This window comes from Drosophila elegans, unplaced genomic scaffold, assembly GCF_018152505.1.
Source record: "Drosophila elegans isolate 14027-0461.03 unplaced genomic scaffold, ASM1815250v1 contig_208, whole genome shotgun sequence".
Lineage (NCBI taxonomy): Eukaryota > Metazoa > Arthropoda > Insecta > Diptera > Drosophilidae > Drosophila > Drosophila elegans.
The window spans coordinates 3,752,189-3,772,742 of NW_024545578.1; the positions used below are offsets into that span (position 1 = coordinate 3,752,189).

General features: G+C 36.5%; 2 protein-coding genes across 3 annotated transcripts; one reads left to right on the forward strand and one right to left on the reverse strand.

Moving 5' to 3' along the window:
* Positions 1 to 1,060: 1,060 nt before the first annotated feature.
* On the forward strand, positions 1,061 to 2,402 carry LOC108145769. Its single transcript, XM_017271338.1, has 2 exons — positions 1,061 to 1,219; positions 1,813 to 2,402. The coding sequence occupies exons 1-2, from the start codon at positions 1,061 to 1,063 to the stop codon at positions 2,125 to 2,127; spliced, it is 474 nt and encodes a 157-aa protein (XP_017126827.1). The 3' UTR covers positions 2,128 to 2,402.
* Positions 2,403 to 4,264: 1,862 nt separating this feature from the next.
* On the reverse strand, positions 4,265 to 18,465 carry LOC108146290 (pollen-specific leucine-rich repeat extensin-like protein 2). Of its 2 annotated transcripts, none has more exons than XM_041708138.1 (5): positions 18,381 to 18,465; positions 16,406 to 16,460; positions 5,930 to 6,141; positions 5,084 to 5,384; positions 4,265 to 4,831 (listed from the first exon to the last, which is right to left on the reverse strand). In XM_041708138.1, exons 2-5 carry the CDS (start codon positions 16,406 to 16,408, stop codon positions 4,418 to 4,420), a joined length of 930 nt encoding a protein of 309 aa, XP_041564072.1. In that variant the 5' UTR covers positions 16,409 to 16,460; positions 18,381 to 18,465; the 3' UTR covers positions 4,265 to 4,417. The 2 variants fall into 2 exon arrangements, with proteins under 2 accessions (XP_041564072.1, XP_017127724.1); XM_017272235.2 differs by having other exon boundaries at positions 18,291 to 18,452.
* Positions 18,466 to 20,554: the final 2,089 nt, after the last annotated feature.

Consider the following 20,554-nt stretch of genomic DNA (forward strand, 5'->3'; position numbering starts at 1 on the left):
TCAAATCTTTGCATTGCCAGCAAAACGTGCCTCGAAAAAGTCTCGAAGGGGAAAAAACGTTAACCATCATGATGCAAGAGAAAGAAAGTTTGCCACTCGCGCCTCATAAACGGCAATCTCCTCGGAGCCAAACCCATGGATTGAGAAAAAAAAGGGACCAGGTGCTTGGTCTGGGTCAAATGGCACAGAAAAAGTATGTTGTCAGTATTAAATTGATATTCACAGGTCAACAAACATGTATCAATTTTTAAAATTGTATTTAATAACTTTTTGGAGCCAATTTTTATTTCAAGATGTCGCATTTTATTTAATAATTTTATTGAAAAACTCATAGGAAATAATCTATGGTGTTCGTATTTGTTACTGCTTTATTGTATATATCTCGGACTTTATAAAATACAGATTAGGAACGGACAGGCGTATTGTCCACTGATTCAAATTAAAAAAAAAAACATATATATTTAATTCCATCAAAGCGAGTATCGTTTCTTATCAATTTTTTTTTCTGTGTGGCCAATTCACTTGGGACGGCCAGTCACGTTAGGGCATGTTAGCCAACCGTCAAAGATCGCCAAGATCCATAATGTGCATATTGTGCCCTGGGTTTGGGTTCGGGATCGGGGGCCTTTGTCTTTATCGACTGCTCGCTTTTTGACACTAAATTGCCTTGACTAAAAAAGACTTTGGCCCCTAACGAAGTGTGAAAGATGCTGGTCTTTGATTCGCTTTGATTGCCCAACTTGTGGCATGCACTCTATCCACCGTCCTCCGTCCACCGTCTACAGTCCACCAGTTTATGGCTGCTGTGCACCGTGAAGATGTAGTTAACAACGTGACTATGTAATCAGCATCGCTGCAGTTTGCTAGGAAGTGGCCGCTCCGAGCTTTCAACTCGAACTGCTGCCGTAACCGCAGCAAAGTGCAAATGATTTTCACCCCGGCCACTCCTCACTCCAAGGGGCCAAGCGCCAAACTCCAATCTCCTCCGGTCAAACCTCCCACTCTTCTCGACCACTTCGTTATGTTTCTTTTCTAATCAAATTAATTTCGGCAGCAGCTCATGCCCACGTGTCCGGTCAACATGGCATATGGATTGGAAGTTGTTTTCGTTTACGTTTTCGTGATCCTCTGGCTGCTTCAGATTGCGCATACGCAGCGTGGCCCAGCCGGGCATATTGAGTTTTACAATGATTACGGCAAAAATCATGACGACGAAAGGGTAAGTCTTGCATCTGTTTCCTTACACTGAGAATAAAATAATTTAAATCTTAAGAGGAGGGTAGCTTTAGGCTTTTTTAAAGGAGTATTATTCCATCATATATAATGTATATGATAATTTATGAAATTATGATCTATATTTTAAAATAATGTAATCAAACTTTTATCTAAATAAGTATTTAAGTAGTGGTCAAAGCTGTAGTTCTGTTAAAGAATTATCTAAAACATTCCGTGAAAGTAAAAAAGTACGAGTTATGCACTTGTATATGATACTAGAAAACTAAAAATTACAATATGTATGTTTCAGATCTAGCAAATACCGGAAATTATTGTTCTTTTTGATTTTTTTAATAAAAAAAAGAAGTTATTTTAATACTGTAAACAAGTTTTGTTTTACGTTTCCTTTTTTGTATACCACCTCATCAGACCTGCTAAATGTACTAATTGATTAGACACATATTATTTTGTTGGGTTACAAACTGTTGTAAGAAAATGACACAGATAGCTGGTACGGTTAGAAATGCAAATATAATATTTACTTAGAGAACCAAATCGCTTAATTGTTTTCTAGTAAATTTTGCCTCCTCTTAACAGCTCCACTACTCGCATCAGTATCACATTTCCGATGCGGCCAGTCAGGTGCACATCCTGCACCGAGAGCAGCGGAAGGGAGACCATGTCTCCGGCTCCTATGCCCACCTGGAACCCAACGGACACATTCGTAGTGTGCACTACGAGGTGCGAGGACCGAGCCGGGGATTCAAGGCCGTCGTTGAGCAGCGAACCGGGAACAGTCGGGTGCATCAGGCAATGGAATTCCGGAATCGGAATCGGAATTGGAATCCCAGGCAACCCAGCCAACCGATCCGGGCTCTTTCCCTTGCCGAGCCTGTGGCATTTGTGATTTAAGACTTCCAGCGGCGTGAAACCGGCCCGAAAATATAAACAACAGACGACAGGCGAATTATTTGTCTTGTTTCACGCAGCAGTAAATTGCAAAATGTTTAATTGTCTTTCAATGACTTCGCTGACTTGTTAAGTGAATTTCTAATTTGAAATTTAAATTGATTTCGGCCGGGGCTCATAAAATGTAAGCGAACAATTTTATTAAACTTAAAATGTAAATATTTCGGGGCTATATATCAGCGCAAAGCGGCGGAATGAATGAATAAAATTATTTTCCCTTTTGTTTTCGGAAACAAACAACTGACTAGAGATGTAAACGGATTTCGATTGTTATCTTTGAACTGCTTTTGAGAAAAGAAATTTATGGCTAACTTTAGCATCCCTATTATTTTGTAAACCAATCTTGCGGCCAGGCCTTTTAGCCTGAGTAATTGTTTAAGCCACCGAACGAACGGCATTAAATTAAACACTTAGTCAGCTACTTCACTTTCCGAGCCGAATATGAATTTCAGGCTTAATTATAATAAATTAGACCCCTCTGTGCATTGTTGACGTAGTGTTTTTGCGCCACTAAACCCGTTGACAAACCGATAAACTCGGTTAACGACACCTAACTAAGCAAACCGAAGGAGCCGGGCATAAATCAAATATTTTTGGATTGCAGAATGAAGAATGATTGTATTTTTGTTAGCATTTTGTGGGCTAATTATATTGTTTCCATTGCTGCCGCTGACGTCTCTTGGTCAGGGTCTGCGCACGCCGCTCTGTGATCAGTGTTCAGCGATCGCCGATTGGCTTAAATGATGGCCCAGAAGCCGTTGCCGCCGTTCAACGACACCGCTAATTGCCCTGGCTAATTGCCGTATGTTTTGTGTTGGCACTGCTTTTGTGCCCAGTTTTGAGTGCCTGCGGCTGTAAAAAGTCGTTCAGGAAAGTGCCAATCAGTGTTGGGGTCCGTTATTCCGTTTGACAGCTCACCTTCACCTCCGGCCTGCCCTTTTCTTGACCCCCTCGCGGGCAATTAAAATGCAATCTAGGCGCCATCTTCGTCGGTTGAGCGAAATTTCCCACTTTATTTATTTACTTTTTTTGCTCACTGTTATATCTCTATTAGCTTAATTTTTCTAACTTGCCTTATATGAATTTGTCAAGTTCGTCGCCTGAGCCTTTTGTTTGCCAAAGAAATATTTACGTAATTTCGTTTGTTTAAATAATATTATTTTAAGCTAGGTTGTTTTCCATCAGTAACCGTTTACCAAGTTCGTCGCCTAAGTCTTTTGATTTCCGTCAGGTTTTAACTTACCTATAATATGTTTATGAACTTAAGAAGTTCGTCGTCTTAGTCATTTTTTTGCTTGTGATATTGGGAAATTTACGTTTTTCTCTTTGCTTGTTATTATTATTTTTATTTTTGTTAGTTATCCGACAATTGACATATGACTCAAGTTCGTCGCCTAAGTCTTATGATTTTGTTTGCTTGGTTTTTGTTTTCACTTATTTATGTTATGTTATTAAATTATTATTATTTTTAATTGACTTGCCTAAAAGCAATCATCGTTCTCTAATTTAGATTCAAACAATTCGAGTAAAACACTTAAATGATATTAAATTCATTGACCAAGTGCTTCAAGTTTTATCTTTAGGAAATCGATTGTTTGCTGTAATAAATACTAGAGCTAGGTGTTAGACCTTAGTACTCTTTTATTTTTTAATAGTTACCACACGTGCTTAATTAATTTTGTTTTTTTTAAGGGACGTTTACTTTTTTTTGAAAAATCAAAAATTCAATTTATTTCTATCCAAACATTTTTACTTTCCATCAATATTTTTTTCCCACCACTAGTTAATTTCATTTAACTACTTTACAAGCCCACTTCGTATACATAAAATTCAATTAGGTTTTATGATGCCCATCCGTTGCGTAAGTACCTTAATTTCGATAAGTTGTAATTAAGAAATGTTTGCTTTTATAGCATTCTTTCTTCCCCAACAGTAATTACTTTAAGTAACCTTTTTTTGCAATTACCACACTTGACCATTGAAAGTTCGTTGCTTGAGTCTTTTGTTTTTGCAATAAATTCTTCCTTAATTTAAACTACTATATTTACCACACATTCCGATGCAAGTACCTTAACTTCGATTAGGTTTTATTATGGGATGTTTAATTTTATTAATAGTTATTTACAACATTGTGGGCAAGTCTTAAAGTTAATGTTCGCTTTAATGTTTTCTTGTTTCGCGATTGTATTTTTGCTGTAGCCGCAGCTGTAGCTGTAGCTGTTTGTTTGGCTGCTCAACTTGTCTGCAACGAGTTTTGCTCCTGCTGCAGCAGCTTTTTTGCCATCTTCTCCTGCTCCATGTGCATTTGGAGGAGCTTCTTCTGCTTCGAATGCTTCTTCAGATGGGCGCTCTTCTCGTGTGCCAGCTTGTTGTAATTGCCAATTGTTGTGGGCTGTTGCGGCTGCTGCGTGCTTGTAGATGTTGTCGTTGGGCTGCTGTCTGTGGATAATAGTGGTGATGATGATGGTGCTGGTGTGGCAGTGGTGGTGGAGGTGGTGCTGGTGCTCGTTGAGGTGGTGCTGGAAGTGCTGCTTGTCGTGGAGGAACTGAGAGCCTGAGCCTTAGCCTGAGATTGCTCCTCGTCGAGTCGCTTCTCGAGTTCCGCCTGCCATTCCAAGGCCTTCTCCTCCACCGGCAATTGCTGTAACTGCAACGAGAGATGATGCATGCGATTATGGACATGGACATGGATGGTGGTGGAATCGGGCAAGATGAATGTGAAAGGAGGAGTGAGCGTGGCTAAAACCCATTTACAACAGTGTCAAAAGCGGGGGGAATTTCGTGTCTGGCTTTAATCTCTTGTACAATTTCTATATATAGGTGTAGTTCTAAATGCAAAATCAGGTTTCGTGGTGATTCAGTAGCGCACAAATCGCTTGCGATTCTCGTATTGCCTTACATAGTTCCAGGGATACGCGTACTTGGCCTTCTCGTAGGCCTTGTACTTCTTGGTCTTCGCATTGTATTTGCCCTGCAGCTTGTCGGGCATCACAATGGCCGTATACTTGATGCCCACTCCGGGCACATACTGGGCGGCCAGTCCGGGCACGGAGGTCACACCGCCGCTGTAAGAACTGCTGGCCAGCTGTCCGTAGTTGTTGTTGTTGCCCGCGGGCGGTTGGTTGTTGTAGTTGGGTGGGGCATAAGGTCCGGCGGGAATCGCCCAGGTCCTTGGTCGCGAAGGCGGTGGTAGGACGTAGCTAAAGAATAAGGGAAATCAAAAAGGGGTTTAAAATAATAAAAACACTTCAATAAAGGATCTACCATTTATAGCATAAATTCAAGTTTCTTTTTTATAAAATTTTAAAATGTATAAGGTTTTTTGATTTTTTGATTACTTTAAAAATGAAAATAGTTATTAATTAATTACTGTTTAAAAGACATGGCCAAAGAAAAGGGAAATCAAAAGGGTGTTTTATATAACAAATACATATAACAATACCCTTGGTTATAGTTATTCTGTATTTACATTATTCTGATTGAACCCCAAACTATTTGTGTTAAGACAACTTTTAAAAATGTCTTCCTGAATTTAAACGTATTTGCTTTACATTTAACAAACTAATATGAAGAAAAGGTAAGAAAACTATTCAAAATTCATTTTCTCTATAGCTGACTGCCAGCTAAACTCCAAAAATACCAACAAATCAATGGATTTATATAAATTATTTACATACAAATATAGTGAGTGTCCCTTGAAGCTAGTTTTTCTGGTTAGCTCACAGCGAAACCCGTTTGCACTTACACATAGGGATTGGGGTTGGGTATGTCATCGCTCTGGTCCTCCCAGACGGGCGCTGGATCCCGGTACGGCTTCCTCGGTGGCTGCGGGGTGGTGCGCGGGGGGGGCGGTGCTATGGGTCCCGTGTTCGTGCCCCAGTCCACGCGGATGGCCTGCGCCTGGAGGCTGAAACCGGCGACTGTGGCGACTAGCAACAGCAGTGGGCAAGGAGTGAGCTGGAAAACGAGTTTTGAATGAATGTGTGAATCCTGGACAGCAGCAGAAGAAGAAGAAGAAAGTGCTTTGCATTGTCGTGTTTTGCAAATTACAACACGATTTCGTTTGCTGATATCATTTAGAATCGACCGAGATCGGGATCGAGATTAACCGATTCGAGATTCAAAAACACAAATGTCATAAAACCCGCTTCGCCTTATCAACGCAGCCTCGACTCGATGATCAATTAAAATCGCTTTATTTAGTCGATTGGCAAATTGGCAGACACACAGCGAAATCAATTTCAATTTGAGTTCGCACTTGAACTCAATTTGTGTGTGTACAACTCGAATGTAATAACAATAATTACATATGAAAACACCCCCCTCGTGTTTATAAAACAATGTCAAGTGGTAAATTGGTGCAGCTGCTTTAGGTTTTTTGTGTATTTGGATTTGGAATAAAAAAGGCGCTCATATATATTTAAAGAAATTGTTTACTTTATTGTTCGCTGATTACCTTGCACTTTACTCAGATGTTTGGCCTATGAATCGCAGTAACACATAAATATTTATGACGACTGTTTGTTGGGTTAATTGAATTACCCGCTCAAATAATAGATTTTTTATTGATTAATTGCATTCAGTTCAAGTTTTTATTCAATTCACTGTCGTTTGACACTTTTTATGCGATTCTCAAATCGATTACAATGGACAACACTGCAGAATGTGACATTATTTATGGTTAATTCTGTTTTTTCTCCCATTCCTGTTTTCTGTTTGCTTAACTAATGAGCCTTGAGGAAGTGTGTGCTTTAGACCGCCGCAAAACGCACCCAATACCAATGGCAATAGCAATAGCAATAGCAAACCCCAAGTGCCGGCAATATGGGGCTAAACCTTTGCGGCTAAATATGGCCATTAGTTACGTCACGGCATAGAGTTATGGTTCGGCTGGGAGGATAGGTATCTGGCTACAAATTTGTCAGCACAGTAAATGCCAAAAATGGCATCGATAACGTTGGTGTATGGATACCATCTGTTTGGCCTGGCCTGAGGTTTATTACATTTATTATTGACCAATTGTCGGGGCTGGGATTCTTTTGTCCCGTACAAATCGATCTATTTTTTTTCACCAATTTTCCCATGATTGACAATACAATTGATTAATTGTGAACTAATTGTGAGATAGAGTACAAAGAGAAAATCTGAAGTTATATTTAAAATTTTTATTTTTTTATTATTTTACATCCAGATATTAATGTTTTGAATTATATAAAGTAAGCCATTTAAAGACATGCCAAATAAAGAATTCAAATCAATAAGATATTTATTTCTATAATATTAAATCCATAAATTCCGCAAAGATTATACCTACAGCCTAAAATCTATGCTTCTTGCATTGTATGTTTCTACAATTAATCTATTTCTTTACAAAAAAAATAATTTTAAATTTGTATACATACATGAAACGATAATTAAGTGTCTTAACGCACAATTTAAGTCAATTAGATATGACACAATAACAGATTGTCTGCCATGTTTCTTTGTTTATATAAATAAAATATTTGCATGAATAAAAAATTTACATAAATAAAATAATAACCGAATGTTTCTATTAAACTTGTAAGTCAGCAAAATATGACTCAACATCCATGTTGTGCAATTATTGTTGTGTGCATTTGTTGGTCCATATGTTAAATGTTTGACCAAAACATAACCCCAATTTGGGATCGTGAGGTGGCTAATACTAATGCCAGCAATTATGTACAACACTTGCCCCGAAGAGGCAGCAGTTAAACTGTCAGCGGGCTCGGCTATCCCCCGATTTGGCTAATTGATTGACAATTTTGCATTGACAAGCATTTACTATTTATTTGTCATTGCTATGCACAATGCATATTGGCATATGTTACTGTAGAGCCGGCGGTTGCAGCAATACCTGTTCGCCCGGCCGATCGACTCTGTCATCGCTTTTGTGCAATCATAAAAAAACGGGCAGAAATCAAGGCCAGCATTAACGATCGATGCACAGTGTACATGCCAAGTTTTTGCCTGCTCTCCTTAATCCATGCTGGAGGTTGTCATAAAAATAAGGTGAAGTCGAAACGAGTCCAGAAAACTGATGGCAGCTAACCTTATTTAAAACCTAACCTGATATATAAGTAGAAATAGTGGCTGTCAAAAACTTCAACTTCAGTCTGAATTTAAATTAATTTGGTTGTACTGTTCAGTTAAAATAGACTTAGTTTGAAAACTTGAAAAGTAACCTAGTTTAAGACATATACTTATTTAAATTACTAGAAATTGTGGCGGTCATAAACAAAATTTTCAGTCTGGCTTATTAATTTGTACTTTGGGTTGTACTTTTCAGTTAAAAAGCTAAAGTTTGGTTATATTTTAACATAGAGTCACAAAAACTTGAAAGTAATGCAATTTTGGATTTTTCTAGTTTTTATTACTGTTAGTAGTAATAGTATTTTTTCATAAATATAAGTAATATATAACTATGTGTTATACTTTATATTTTTTACCAGGAGACAATAACACTCATTAAAATTACAGAAATTATAAGAAGTATATATCATAATTATACTTTTTTTCGGTGTGTGCTCCATTATGGTGCTTAAATACATAATTCCGAGACAGAAATCAAAGCGGCGCGGACAACTATTCCAATTCAGCCAGATCTCAACACGTTTTGCTCCGTTTTGAAAACCTTTTAATGGCTCCAGTTTGACAAGACCTGTTATTAGGCGGCATGAGAAGCCATAAACTCGGATTTGTGTAACAATGGTCGCCCTGCTGGCAGTGTCACTTCCGACAGACAAAATAGCTGACCCTGAACTTGAGTGGCTGGCGCATGGTGTGTCTGAGATTTTGAACTTAGATTTTCTCGTTTTTTATACCCTTGCAGAGGGTCATTAAATTTCAGTTAAAAGTTTAGAGTGCAGTAAATAAGCCGTTTCCAAACATATAATGTAAAAATATTCTTGATCGGTAATAGTAAAACTGTTGTATGAAGCTTATAAGTTTAATCGAACCTGATCTGAAGACTATATCATTCATGTTTTATAGAAAATATTAAAAAAATAAAGGAAACAATAATTATAACTTAGTTTAAGACATTGTATAAGTTTTTCATTTTAGAGTAGGGATTTTAAATTTATATAAATCGAACAATGATATTATATAGTTTCTATTCGTTACAGTCGTTTTATAGAATGTGTTTTTTTTTTTTTTGTAATAGCTGCAAGGGTATATAAACTTCGGCTTGCCAAAGTTGGCTTCTTTTTTCGTTTATTCTTGGCCGAGCTAATGGGCCCAGAACTGCGCAGTGGGTTGAACGAACCGTTCCGAAATGGAGGGACTCTCCTTCTGGGTCGTAATACCCAGAACTCGAGGCACTCCTCTGCGGGCCAAAGCGATCTTGATCGCGATCTGGTAATGGTAATGAGCGGCAGCCGCCCGCGGGCGTTCCACAAAACTCACTGCTCACTAATTAAAAACAATCAATAAAGACTAAGTAAACGCCGCTCCACACGGTCGGCATTACACCGCATTATCATTATCTTTGATTAACGCAGTTTAGAGCGAAAATAATCATTTATTATCAAGCTCGCTGACTAAGACTGTGGCTGCATTTATGTTTTGCAGCATGCTTTGTTCCAATCTGAAATTAAGTGCTTAGACAAAATATGTTTGCGAAATTTTGTGCAGCCCCAAAAAAAATGGAAATAAAAAAAACGAAAATAGAAGAAAAACAACCAGCTCGTGCTTATGTTTTTTGGGTCAAGCTTAGATTTAATTTAATGTGGCTAAAATAAAAGAAAAGCCTCCTTAGCCAGCTGACTGTGGCTTAGTGTGGATTATAGTTGCTTATGTTGGCCATTGGTGGTGTGGCTTACCAACTGGATAAATGGATAATTCGTCTGAGATCTCGGTATCTTATAGTTATTGTAAATCTCTTTTATTACACAACATTATTGGCCAAAAAGGCGAAGCAAAGTTTAACACTTGCATTTGGCGCGTTCAAATTGTAATTCAATAATAAGTATGCCATAATCATTTTTTAAACGCCCTAATTGAAATAATTTATATTGGCTTATGGGGGTACCCCTCATAAGTAGTTAGATATGACTGGGTTTTTTTGTTTCTTCAATTTTTTGTGGGTCGTGCTGGCAAAAAAACTGCAGTTTAATAGTGAATATGGGGCACATGTATTTTTGAGTTACAATTTGTGAATTGCAGTTTTTGCAATGCGGGTAAAAGGCGAAAGCCCTCAAACGATAATGACAAATGGTTATTCCCTTAGCTTTGAAATCGTGTCATTAGTGTGGGTGATGAATGTAAGTCAATGATATGTGGGGGCTTAATAAAAGAGGGTATATCCATTGATTATTGAAAGCAAAGAAGAGATTCGAAAACAAAAATCATTCATCAATCAAAGTGCTTTCAACAATCGCACAAGGTGATAGGTGGTAGATAATGAACTGTCTTCGAAAGAAAGAGATCATGAGGGGATTACTCCGGTTATGGCGCTGTTATTAAATCGCAAAATTAATTATACTCTTTGCCTTATATTTTATATCTTTAAAAGGTCATGAGAAGATAATCAAGCGATCACGATTGGAAATGGATTAACGAAATGAGATGATAATTTATTACAAAACAATAGACGCATAGAGTTGATCGAAATAAAACGTTTATCATAAGAAGATGTTACACAAAACAAACAATAATGAATAAAAGAAGAGGTTTAAAATCTTCCATTTCATTTCCTGTTTCTTACTTGTGCTTGAGCCTATAATTATATTCGACGTTTTTAATATATTTTTTTTGCTTGCTTTTTTAATTAATTAGCAGTGTAGCTATTCTTCGTTTAGGATTTTTTCATCCATCAACTTAGCCTTGTCACATTCACTGAGTAAAATCGTATTTACTCCCAACAACAATTACCCACTAAAAATTAACATAAGCAATAAATTTCTAGGAAAGTACCAAAAACCATACTTTTCATAAAAAGAATAGAAGACAATCAATTGTAATCATCCTACCTTTCGTTTCATTTATTTTATACTTCGTGATTATATGACTTACTGTATATTGCTATGCTAAATGATCATCATTTGTCTAGGATTTTCCAAGCATAAACTTAGCTTAGTCATAGCCACTAAGTAACATCCGCTTGAAGTACTCACTATCTCCAACAAGCTGGAAATGCCAGAATGCAGATCAGATCTAAGCCGTAGACGTAGTCATATGGTACTTTATGAAGAGAAACGTTGTAGGTGTGATCTGCCCAGCGTAAAAGTGAAAAAATATCATCCATAAATCTGTCTGCCAGTTTTCGCGCCGTAGGTGATCATTAAATTTACATCTTAATGGCTTCTGGTGCAGAACGCGAGAAGACATCCGGCAGATCAGTGAACTGGGTCCACTCTAAGGTGGCCAGGCCATCTGAACTGACCTTCATTTCCAAGTCGAGAATCATAAATAAAGGGTTTAAGAATGACTTCATCTGCCCGATGTTGAACAGCCGAAGCGTGTCACGTAATTAGTGTACCATTTTATTTATTTTTTACAACGCGTACTCATTTGCATATAAACCACTGGCCTAGCCTGCGATTCAAGTTTGGAATGAGACTCAGTTTCAGTTTCAGTTTTAAGTGCTTAGTTGAGTTCTTGTTTTTCCAGGCACATATCCATCTTCATCAGAGCAGAAGTTCAAGGCCTGGCAAATTGTCGCTCGTTCAATGCAATGGCAGCCGCTAGCCATCCATCAATTAAGCAAAGTAACCTTGATAAATCGGAGAGCAAACACTCCCCTCCATAACACCCCCTTGATACCCTCAAAAGCGCATTAGGGGGCTAGCCAAACGCTAGCAAAATAATTATTTCGTGGCTAAAGGTTCGATTTAATTTTTGGCTGCGCTCGTTTGTCACAGCGCAAACTCGTTTCCATTTCTATGTTTCTGCCAGCTTAGGCATTTGTTCGAGCTATTAGATTCGGTTTTCAGTGCATTGCCACACAGTGTTCACAATGTACCCGGGTGTGCAAACACAAAATAGAGGTGAAGTACCGAAAATAATATTCAATTCAAAGCTTCCTCATCAGTCAGAAGTCGACACAGCAAGAAATATTTGGGATTTTAAGGAGATATACTCCTTAACTCTGAGTTTAAGTTTAAGTCACTATATATTTATTTGTATGCAAAATTTATTCGTTATATACTCTATTTGAAATAAACAAGTATTAGATCACAATTAATGATTTAATTAAGAAATTCGATCCCAACTTAAAGAGTTAAATTTTAAGTTGAAGTTTATCTGGTGTTTAGATTTGCTTTTAATTAAGGTCACTATTTATAAATAAATTTTTGTAATTATAAATTTTAGACATTTTATTTAATCAAGTCCTAGAAGGTTAAAATAAAGGGTTTACATCTTATAACAATTTATGACTCCAACTTTTTGTGTGCCATTTTAAAGCTTACCTTTGAAATCTAATTGTAATTAAAAATGTATTTAATTATGCATTATAACTTTTGAATATTTTAATAAGAATGAACAACTATCTTTAAGAGGAGACATTAGAGTTTTAAAAACTATAATATTTTAGATGAGTCTTTGCAGTACTTCTCAGGAAATGATATTTTTCTTGAGTGCAATTCAAGCGATATTTCGCCATAACCTTGTGCTGGGAGATCGGCACAGCAGCCTCTTTGATCTGTCTGTTCGGTGGCAGATGTGTCTTGAGTTATGATAGGTGATTGGCATCGATTTGTCTTGGGTTTTGGTGAAGGTGCCTGACTGACTGACGCATTTGAGTTGAGGCTACCCCAAGTGTTTCTAGTTTCGAAATTTAGAATGTCTAGTATCGGTTTACAAACTGAAGAGCTAAAGTGATTTTTAAATATTTTAAAGTGGAACAAAGTGTGCTTCGATATTGACAGATTTAAATGTGATACATACAAAGGAATAAACCGCAAAGCTTTCTCTCCCTTTTAAATATCCAAGTCTCCCATGCGAAACTCAAATTTATTAGGCAAAGATTTCTCATTAATGAAATCTGCGCATTTGCATACTTTCCCAGGCAAACAAATAGTTGGCAAGAAAAGCAATATGATTATGCACTTTGATTAATTGCCACACTGTTCCCATGCTATTTCAGATTTCAGAGAAGTTCAGCCCAAGTCAAGTCCATATCCATAACAAAAGAATAATAAACAATAATCGATGGCCAAAAAAAAAAATAATTGGCAAATCGAATACCCAAATAAAATTTATAAGCAAACCAGACGTGGGAGTCAATCAGGGGAGCAAACAAAAAATGGGCAGAAAAAAAGTAATCACAGAATCTTAATAAATAAGTAGACATCATGTTGATTTCAATTACGCTGCCAAAATGCGCATTTTGTTGTTGTTTTTTTTTTTGTATAAAGTGATCAATGGGGTTAATGAAATTTCAAATCTTTTCATAAGCACAATTTCTTGTTTTTCTCTAAATATTTATGATGACTTTTTGCGTAGATCGCCAGCATGACCATGATGTGTAGGTGGATTCTATTTACACGACAGGCATTGTTTGCCAACGGAATTGTTCCCAGAGCAAAGCAAACTTGACCTTTTTCAGTACTTTTCAGAGATGCTGAGATGCTGAATTTGCTGATTTCACCCGCTCGGACACAACATGCAAGGGGCGTGGCTGGCTTTTAATTAACACAAAAAAATTGGCAAATTAAATACTCGTACTTTGCCCGCGAATAAATTCAATAAATGACTTGAGAAGCGGTTACAGAAGCTGAGGCAGCAGCATCGCGAGGGTTGCGCAATACATCAAATATTCAGATAAACACGGCTACTGAACTAAATTAAGAGTTTTTGAAGGATTTCTCATATGAGTCATTTCTTTTGAGGTATTATTTAAAAGTAATGCTCGTAATAATTGTTAAAATTCTTATATTTCAATAATATTTTATGGTTTTTCTTATATCTGAATAATATTTTAGGCCGAAATTAAATTATGTAAAAAACCAATGAATGTTAAAGTTCGCTCAACTTCAAAGTGTGGCCAATTTGGACAATGGTATCACCGGGAGATCTCCCCAAATTTTTCAGCAAAGTCATTCATTCTGGACATTCCAATAGGGGCTGCTGCCAGATTTTAAAGGCTAGAGGAGATCTACATCTCCATAAATATGTCCCAGGGAAGGCCGGAGGGCAAAACGATTTTTGCCAATTCGACTGCCAGTTTCTGGTTTCCAGCAGGCCAGTTGATTGACTTCATCTCGATAGCAGAGAGGCTCATTGAATTTTTGGCATTTTGGGCGGCCACATTTCGCAAAGAAAAATTGTGGAAAAATACAAAAACCTTCGAGACGTAATAACTTGCATTTTGAGTAGGGCACTTAATGCGTCTCTCGGTTTTTTCAGTTTTTCAAGTTGTCTTGGTGGTTAGTTAGTGGCCCGAATAACCCGGGCGCTAATCATAAATCTCAACGCAACTGCCTAATCAACGGTTACGAACTGAAAAGTTAATGCCTGTCAGGCAGTTAAGTGTCTTGAACTTTTAGCCAGGAATGTTGTGAAAATGGGGAAAAATAAATAAATCGAAACGAATCAAATCAAATCGTATCGTTTCGTATCGAATCGAATCAAATCGCAGCCCAAAACAATGGGCCATAGTTATGGTCAAGACAATAGGTTTGCTGTGTGTTTTTTTTTTTTCATGAGGTCAATGTGCTACCGTTAGCGTTTAAAATGATTTCGGGAGCGTGGCTAAACTTGCATTTGATTGTTTTGTAAACAAACCCAAAATCGGCCGTTAATTTGTACAATTTGTGCTTTGTTCGATTTTTGCATAAAATCAGCATTAAGTCAATGCTATATGATTTGTCAATAGCACTACCCCACAATTTGAATCACAATGTAAAATGGTAACTGAAAAATTGCACGCCCTTTTATCAGGTGTTGGACGATTATTTAAATATTTAATTTGAAACACAAGATCGTGCAACATCAATTTGAGCATCTCCATCTCTTCGTTCGTTTAAGGAAGTCATTTAAATTAACAAATTGCATATTAATATGATTATGCTTTCGGCTGCGGGCTCTTTGTCTGTGGCAAATCACCAAAACAAAAACAGAATTATAAAAATAATCGAACACGTTAATTACTTAAATGATGTTGCACAAATATTGTTTTTTTTTTGCCTTGCGTATTTTGACAATTAATGACGCTGATTTCACTCAGACGAGCAGAGTGTTTTTTTATTTCCGGTGAGACTTCAACCCAGCAGCTTAATAAATGTACAAATAAGAGTCGGAAAACAAACTTGCCACAGAACAATGCGTACGGAATAAATAAGAATCGACATTCAACCGCACTCACATGGGCAATTGTGGGTCAATGCCTTTGTCAACTGCAATTTCTGTATCGTTCAGTATCTCTGTACAGAAAGAGTGGTTTAATGTGGTTTGCCCTTGGCGGTGTGCAGCACAGGTTATGGGAATCCGCTATTATCAGATTACCTTGTTTTATATTTATTTAATAAGAAGTGAAAAGGAATAGTAAGCTCTGGGAACCACTGGCAAAAGCTGGTAAATTTGATATTTGGTTGTTGTTGTTTAAGAGAATAATATTTATATATAACAGAACAAGAAGAGTGAATGTGCACAAAAATTTATTATAAGCTAATTTAAAGTGAATTCCCGAATTAAATACTTTGTCAAACATTTCCAAAGAACATTGTGTATTATTGTTCACTGTTTGCAAAATATTTTGGGATTAAACATTCTTAAACACATTTTCAAAGAGTTTTTTAATAGAATGATAAGCCAATAATTGTTAGTTTTAAAGCTGTTTAAATAATCTTAATCATTAACAATGTGTTTGATAAATTCCATTTTATTTAAAAAACATCTCATACTCAAAATTTGTAATATATTTAAATAAAATATATTATATTTATTTTTGCCATCTTATAAGGCAAGGTCCATTGACACGAATGCCTGGTATTGCTCATGCGTTGATGCGAAATTTATGCAGTTGCTAAGAGTGTGTGTCAATTTCATTGGATGATCGTGCTTGGGATGTAATTATTTCAAAAATTATGTGAGAGCAAACTCAAAAATCGAGAAATGCATAAATACTTGGGCATTGATTACCCCAAGAAAACACGAGGCAATCGTTTGGCGTTTGGCTACACGTGTTTGAACTCAATTACGGCACGGAAATCGTCTTAAAAAATTATAATCAATAAAAAATTATTATAGTACTTACCATTTTGTGATTTGATATGGTCGAATGTGAAACCCGATACTTCTAAGTCGTTTAACTGCAAAAATATTAGTTGAATTATTGAAAGGTGACATTTAAGATTTAACTACAATCACTTTATTTGAAGTTTGCACTTGACGTTTGCATAACAATTTTAGCACAGAAAGTTGTTCGCCTGTCCTCTACATATAGTTTTGTTATTAATTTATTTTAGCTGGTCAACTGGTCAACCTCAAATCAGAAAACAGAAATCACTTCCATTAACGAGGTGTATAGGCTATATAATCTGATGCCTGGTGCAATTGTAGACGACTCTGGCATATCGAATGACGTGTGGCGGTGGGACAATATCAAATCAGATTTAAGGAAAATACCAAATGTAATGGCGGCCACTCATTATGCAATCCCCTTACTTAGTTGGACCCTAGTGAATGGTGATTGTGTTTGTGATTGTGTCTCCGTGATGACGATGACTTTTGGCGTCTCAATTTGCCAGTGCAGCATTTTGGCTTTCTGGCGGAGATCTAGTTCGAGATTCGAGATTTAAGACTCGAGATTCGTTCCACACATGGCAGACCTGATAAGATGGTATTTTGTACTCTCCGAGGGGGTGTATACTATATAGCTATAGCGCACGATCTGTCGCGCATGCGTAAACATTAAAACCAATTTAAATGACCATTTACCATTTTTCGCGAAAAATCTAAGGTACGGTTAATTTTCAATTGCCTTTGGCGTGGCGTGGCATGGCGGGTTCGCTTTTGGTCTCTGTTTTTTTTGGCCACACAGTGTCGCAAAGTGGAGCCAAATGCGAGCCACATGCCACGCATTTTAAGTGCCGTCTTGGTCCCAGCCATTTGCCATATCGTAAATATTCGAGGAAGAAGGCGTGCCAGTATATGTACTATACTTTCTGTCCAAAAAGCCGGCCCATGTCACGGCTAACAGTCGGAACGTGACTATGTTTAGACGGACTCTTAACTTTCAGGCGTCAAAATACGCACTGGAGGTCATAGAATCACTAGCGTAGCAAACCCGTTTTCGGCTGTAACAAGCCCGCAGATCAGGTGACCTTAAGTCAATTTAAGGAACTGCATAAATTAAGCATTTAACTTTAATAGAGCCGACAGAGATGCTTCAACTCTGATCTTGACACAATGCGAAACCAATTTGCTTAGATTAACAAGGTTTTATAATCACTGGCAACACCCCACTTCAAGTGCCCACAATTATCCGCAGCACTGAGAAAACATTTCCGGCACATTAAACGGAAAAAGCTATGCTAAATTGTGAGTTGGCTGCTCATGATAATAATAACAATAATAATAATAATAATATATGTACGGCCTGTTCAAAAAATCATTTCCAAGTTGTTGCATTTAAAAGAGGCAGGCCATAAGTTTTTTCCCTTCCATTTAGTTTATTTTAGTTTTTAGCTGCAGAGAAAAGTCAGGGGCGAGGTTTAATTTATGGCAGCTCGGAAAAAAAGATTTTTCTCTAGATTGGTTATGCATTTTATTGTATTTTGTTGTTTTTTTGGGGGGTATTTTGACAAATGCCTTAAAGTGTTTGGTGCGTGCAAAACGGCGGAACGCCTTCAATTTTATTTATCTTCGGTGGAATTGATTTATTTATTTGCATAAATTTAACACGCCTGCGACAGCAGCTGCGCGCAGTTTGGAGTATAGCCTGCAGGCTATAAATTGTCTGCATTGCAGCACGCAAGTTCGTTGCCCAAGTCTTTTGTTTTTTTTTAATGCTCCTTTTTATCTTTATTTTTATTGTTATTGTTGTTTCTTATTTTTATTTGTTTCTTGCACTTATCGAAGGAGAGAACTTCACAACACAGTAATATTTTAGCATGTTTGCCTCATCACTACACACATACTTTGCTGCTAACTGCTGTCGATGATGGTTGTCTGAAGGATATATATAGTATATATCTGGTGGCGTAGGGATCTCGATCTCGATATCGTACCGCTGTGTTTTTGCGCTAAAGCGTGACAAAACTCATTGAAGACACGGGCCGCACTGAAAGCAGCGAATGTGGTAGCATCAGCACAAAGTCTCCGTCTCCCGATTTGTCGGCCTCATCAGCTGGTTTGCGAATCAGCCAGACGGCTTCAAGCCAGGCCCGAACTTTGAAAAAAAAAGCAGCCGAGTGCGAGCACGAGCCCGAACTACGACTTCGGCTGTTTTTCGCTTTGTTTTTCTATTTTTCATTTGTGCTTTTCTCATTTTATTTTTTTGCCAGCCAGTTTTCATATGTGGCCCATTGAACAACATGTTGCTAGGGCCATTTCCGGCATTGGATTCTTGAAAACATGTTGCTATGAAGTGCAACAATAACAAGAATAAGTAAATATATATTGTCGTTATTAATGAGTGCGTTTAACCTAAATATAATATAACAAATAAAGTCTTCTAATTTAATTTTGATGTCGCTCAGGCTGTGGTTTTTGTTGATAATCACTTGAATTCTTAGAATTCTGAAATAAATAAACATTTTAAAGTTATTATATAATGAGTTTAACTTTTAAAACATTAAGTTAATACTTAAATTTCATCCAAAAGATTAGTAACTCTAATAGGAAACAAAAAAACAAGTTAATTTACTTATCTTTTTCAATGCAATTTAATTTAAATTCCAAAACTTTATAAACATTTTATTCATATTATTAAGTTATTCAAAACAATTTGAACTGATATATATTGAGTAAAATACTTCATTTAATTTTTCAATTGCATTCATCTAATTACTAAGAAACGATAGTACAAATAATATTTACTTAACCTAATTAAATAACTAAAATAATTTTTGAATGAGAATATTAACACATTTAAATCACTGAAAAATATTAAATTTGTAAAGTCATCACAACATTTAATTGCTTTAAATTAGATATTAAAAGTTGACATGTTGATTAAGGCTTACATTTTTGCTATTCATCAAAATAAATATTCAAGTATTAATTATTCCATTTAGTGTTTGCCTTGCAGATTGATTATATTGGATAGTATTCATATTGTAAATATTCGAAAACAGTTTAATATTCAGAAACATGTTTAAAAAATTAAGCCCGGGTAATTTATTACATTTCCGTTTTTCATTTTAATGACCCAACATTTGTTTTTGAATCGTATATGCTGCCAATTAGTCTGAACAAATATTTTGCTGTATCTCATAATTCATTATTAATGATTTGTTTAACTTAGAAATACTTAATAAGTTAAGTAATGCTAATTTCAGACCGCTCTCAGATGTATTTGATATTTTTACTAATTGTAATTCAAGTAATTCAATTATAATGTATAAATACAATAAATGTATTTTTATAAATAATGTGTTAATGAATTATTTAAATAAACGTTAATAAACATTAATTTAGAAAGGTTTAATTGAGTTGCTTGTGTATGGGTAGGTTTCCAAATTAAAGCTATTTGACAGCAAATACTTTTATCTTTTTATTTATTTATTATTATACAGTGCTGACAAAATTGTGAGTAACATTTACATGTGTAGTAAAACAAAAATATTTTTAAATAATTTTAAGAAAGATACTTGTTCAAAAGGATGAAGAATTTATTAAAATATTGTTTTATTTATGAAGTCGGTTAGTTTTATATTTGAAAAACTGATGTGGGGAATCCAAATGGTGCACGTGATTTTGTTTACAATTAGTATTCACATTAAATTTATACAGTTTTATGCAACTCAATAAATTTAAACATGTATAAGTTTTAGGGGTAAGTCGGTTCCTACTTGGTTAGTAAAAGTTTTACTTGTGTTTGGACTGGTAGACCTTTTACTGGTAGGCCTAATGTAATGTGTGGGGTGTGGGGCATCCCTGACCTCTTTCAACAAATCACCGAGTGATAACACACACAACACACATGTGTGTGCACAGCGAGCCACACTGAACCACAATTGAGTGGCATTACAGAGAGCGATTACGTGAGCGACATTGAAATCGGATATAGACTCCGAGGCGGCTGAGCTCTTTACGCATGAGCTGAAGGCTGACGTATTTTAATTTCTTTCATTAAACACTTGAGAGCCCCCACAACTGCCAAGTGGTTGTCCCCATCAATTTGATTGGATGTCAACCGCGTTTGATTTTATTGGCTGGCCAAGTTAATGAGCCGCAGACC

What these genes read in the sequence shown, in the direction of transcription:
- LOC108145769 (XM_017271338.1), top strand. Translation starts at nt 1,061, where the DNA reads ATGCCCACGTGTCCGGTCAACATGGCATATGGATTGGAAGTTGTTTTC. An exon ending in AAAATCATGACGACGAAAGG is followed by an intron (nt 1,220 to 1,812) that starts GTAAGTCTTGCA and finishes TCCTCTTAACAG; the next exon opens with CTCCACTACTCGCATCAGTA.
- LOC108146290 (XM_041708138.1), bottom strand. An exon ending in CCCAACCCCAATCCCTATGT is followed by an intron (nt 5,385 to 5,929) that starts GTAAGTGCAAAC and finishes CTTATTCTTTAG; the next exon opens with CTACGTCCTACCACCGCCTT. An exon ending in ACGCGTATCCCTGGAACTAT is followed by an intron (nt 4,832 to 5,083) that starts GTAAGGCAATAC and finishes CTCTCGTTGCAG; the next exon opens with TTACAGCAATTGCCGGTGGA.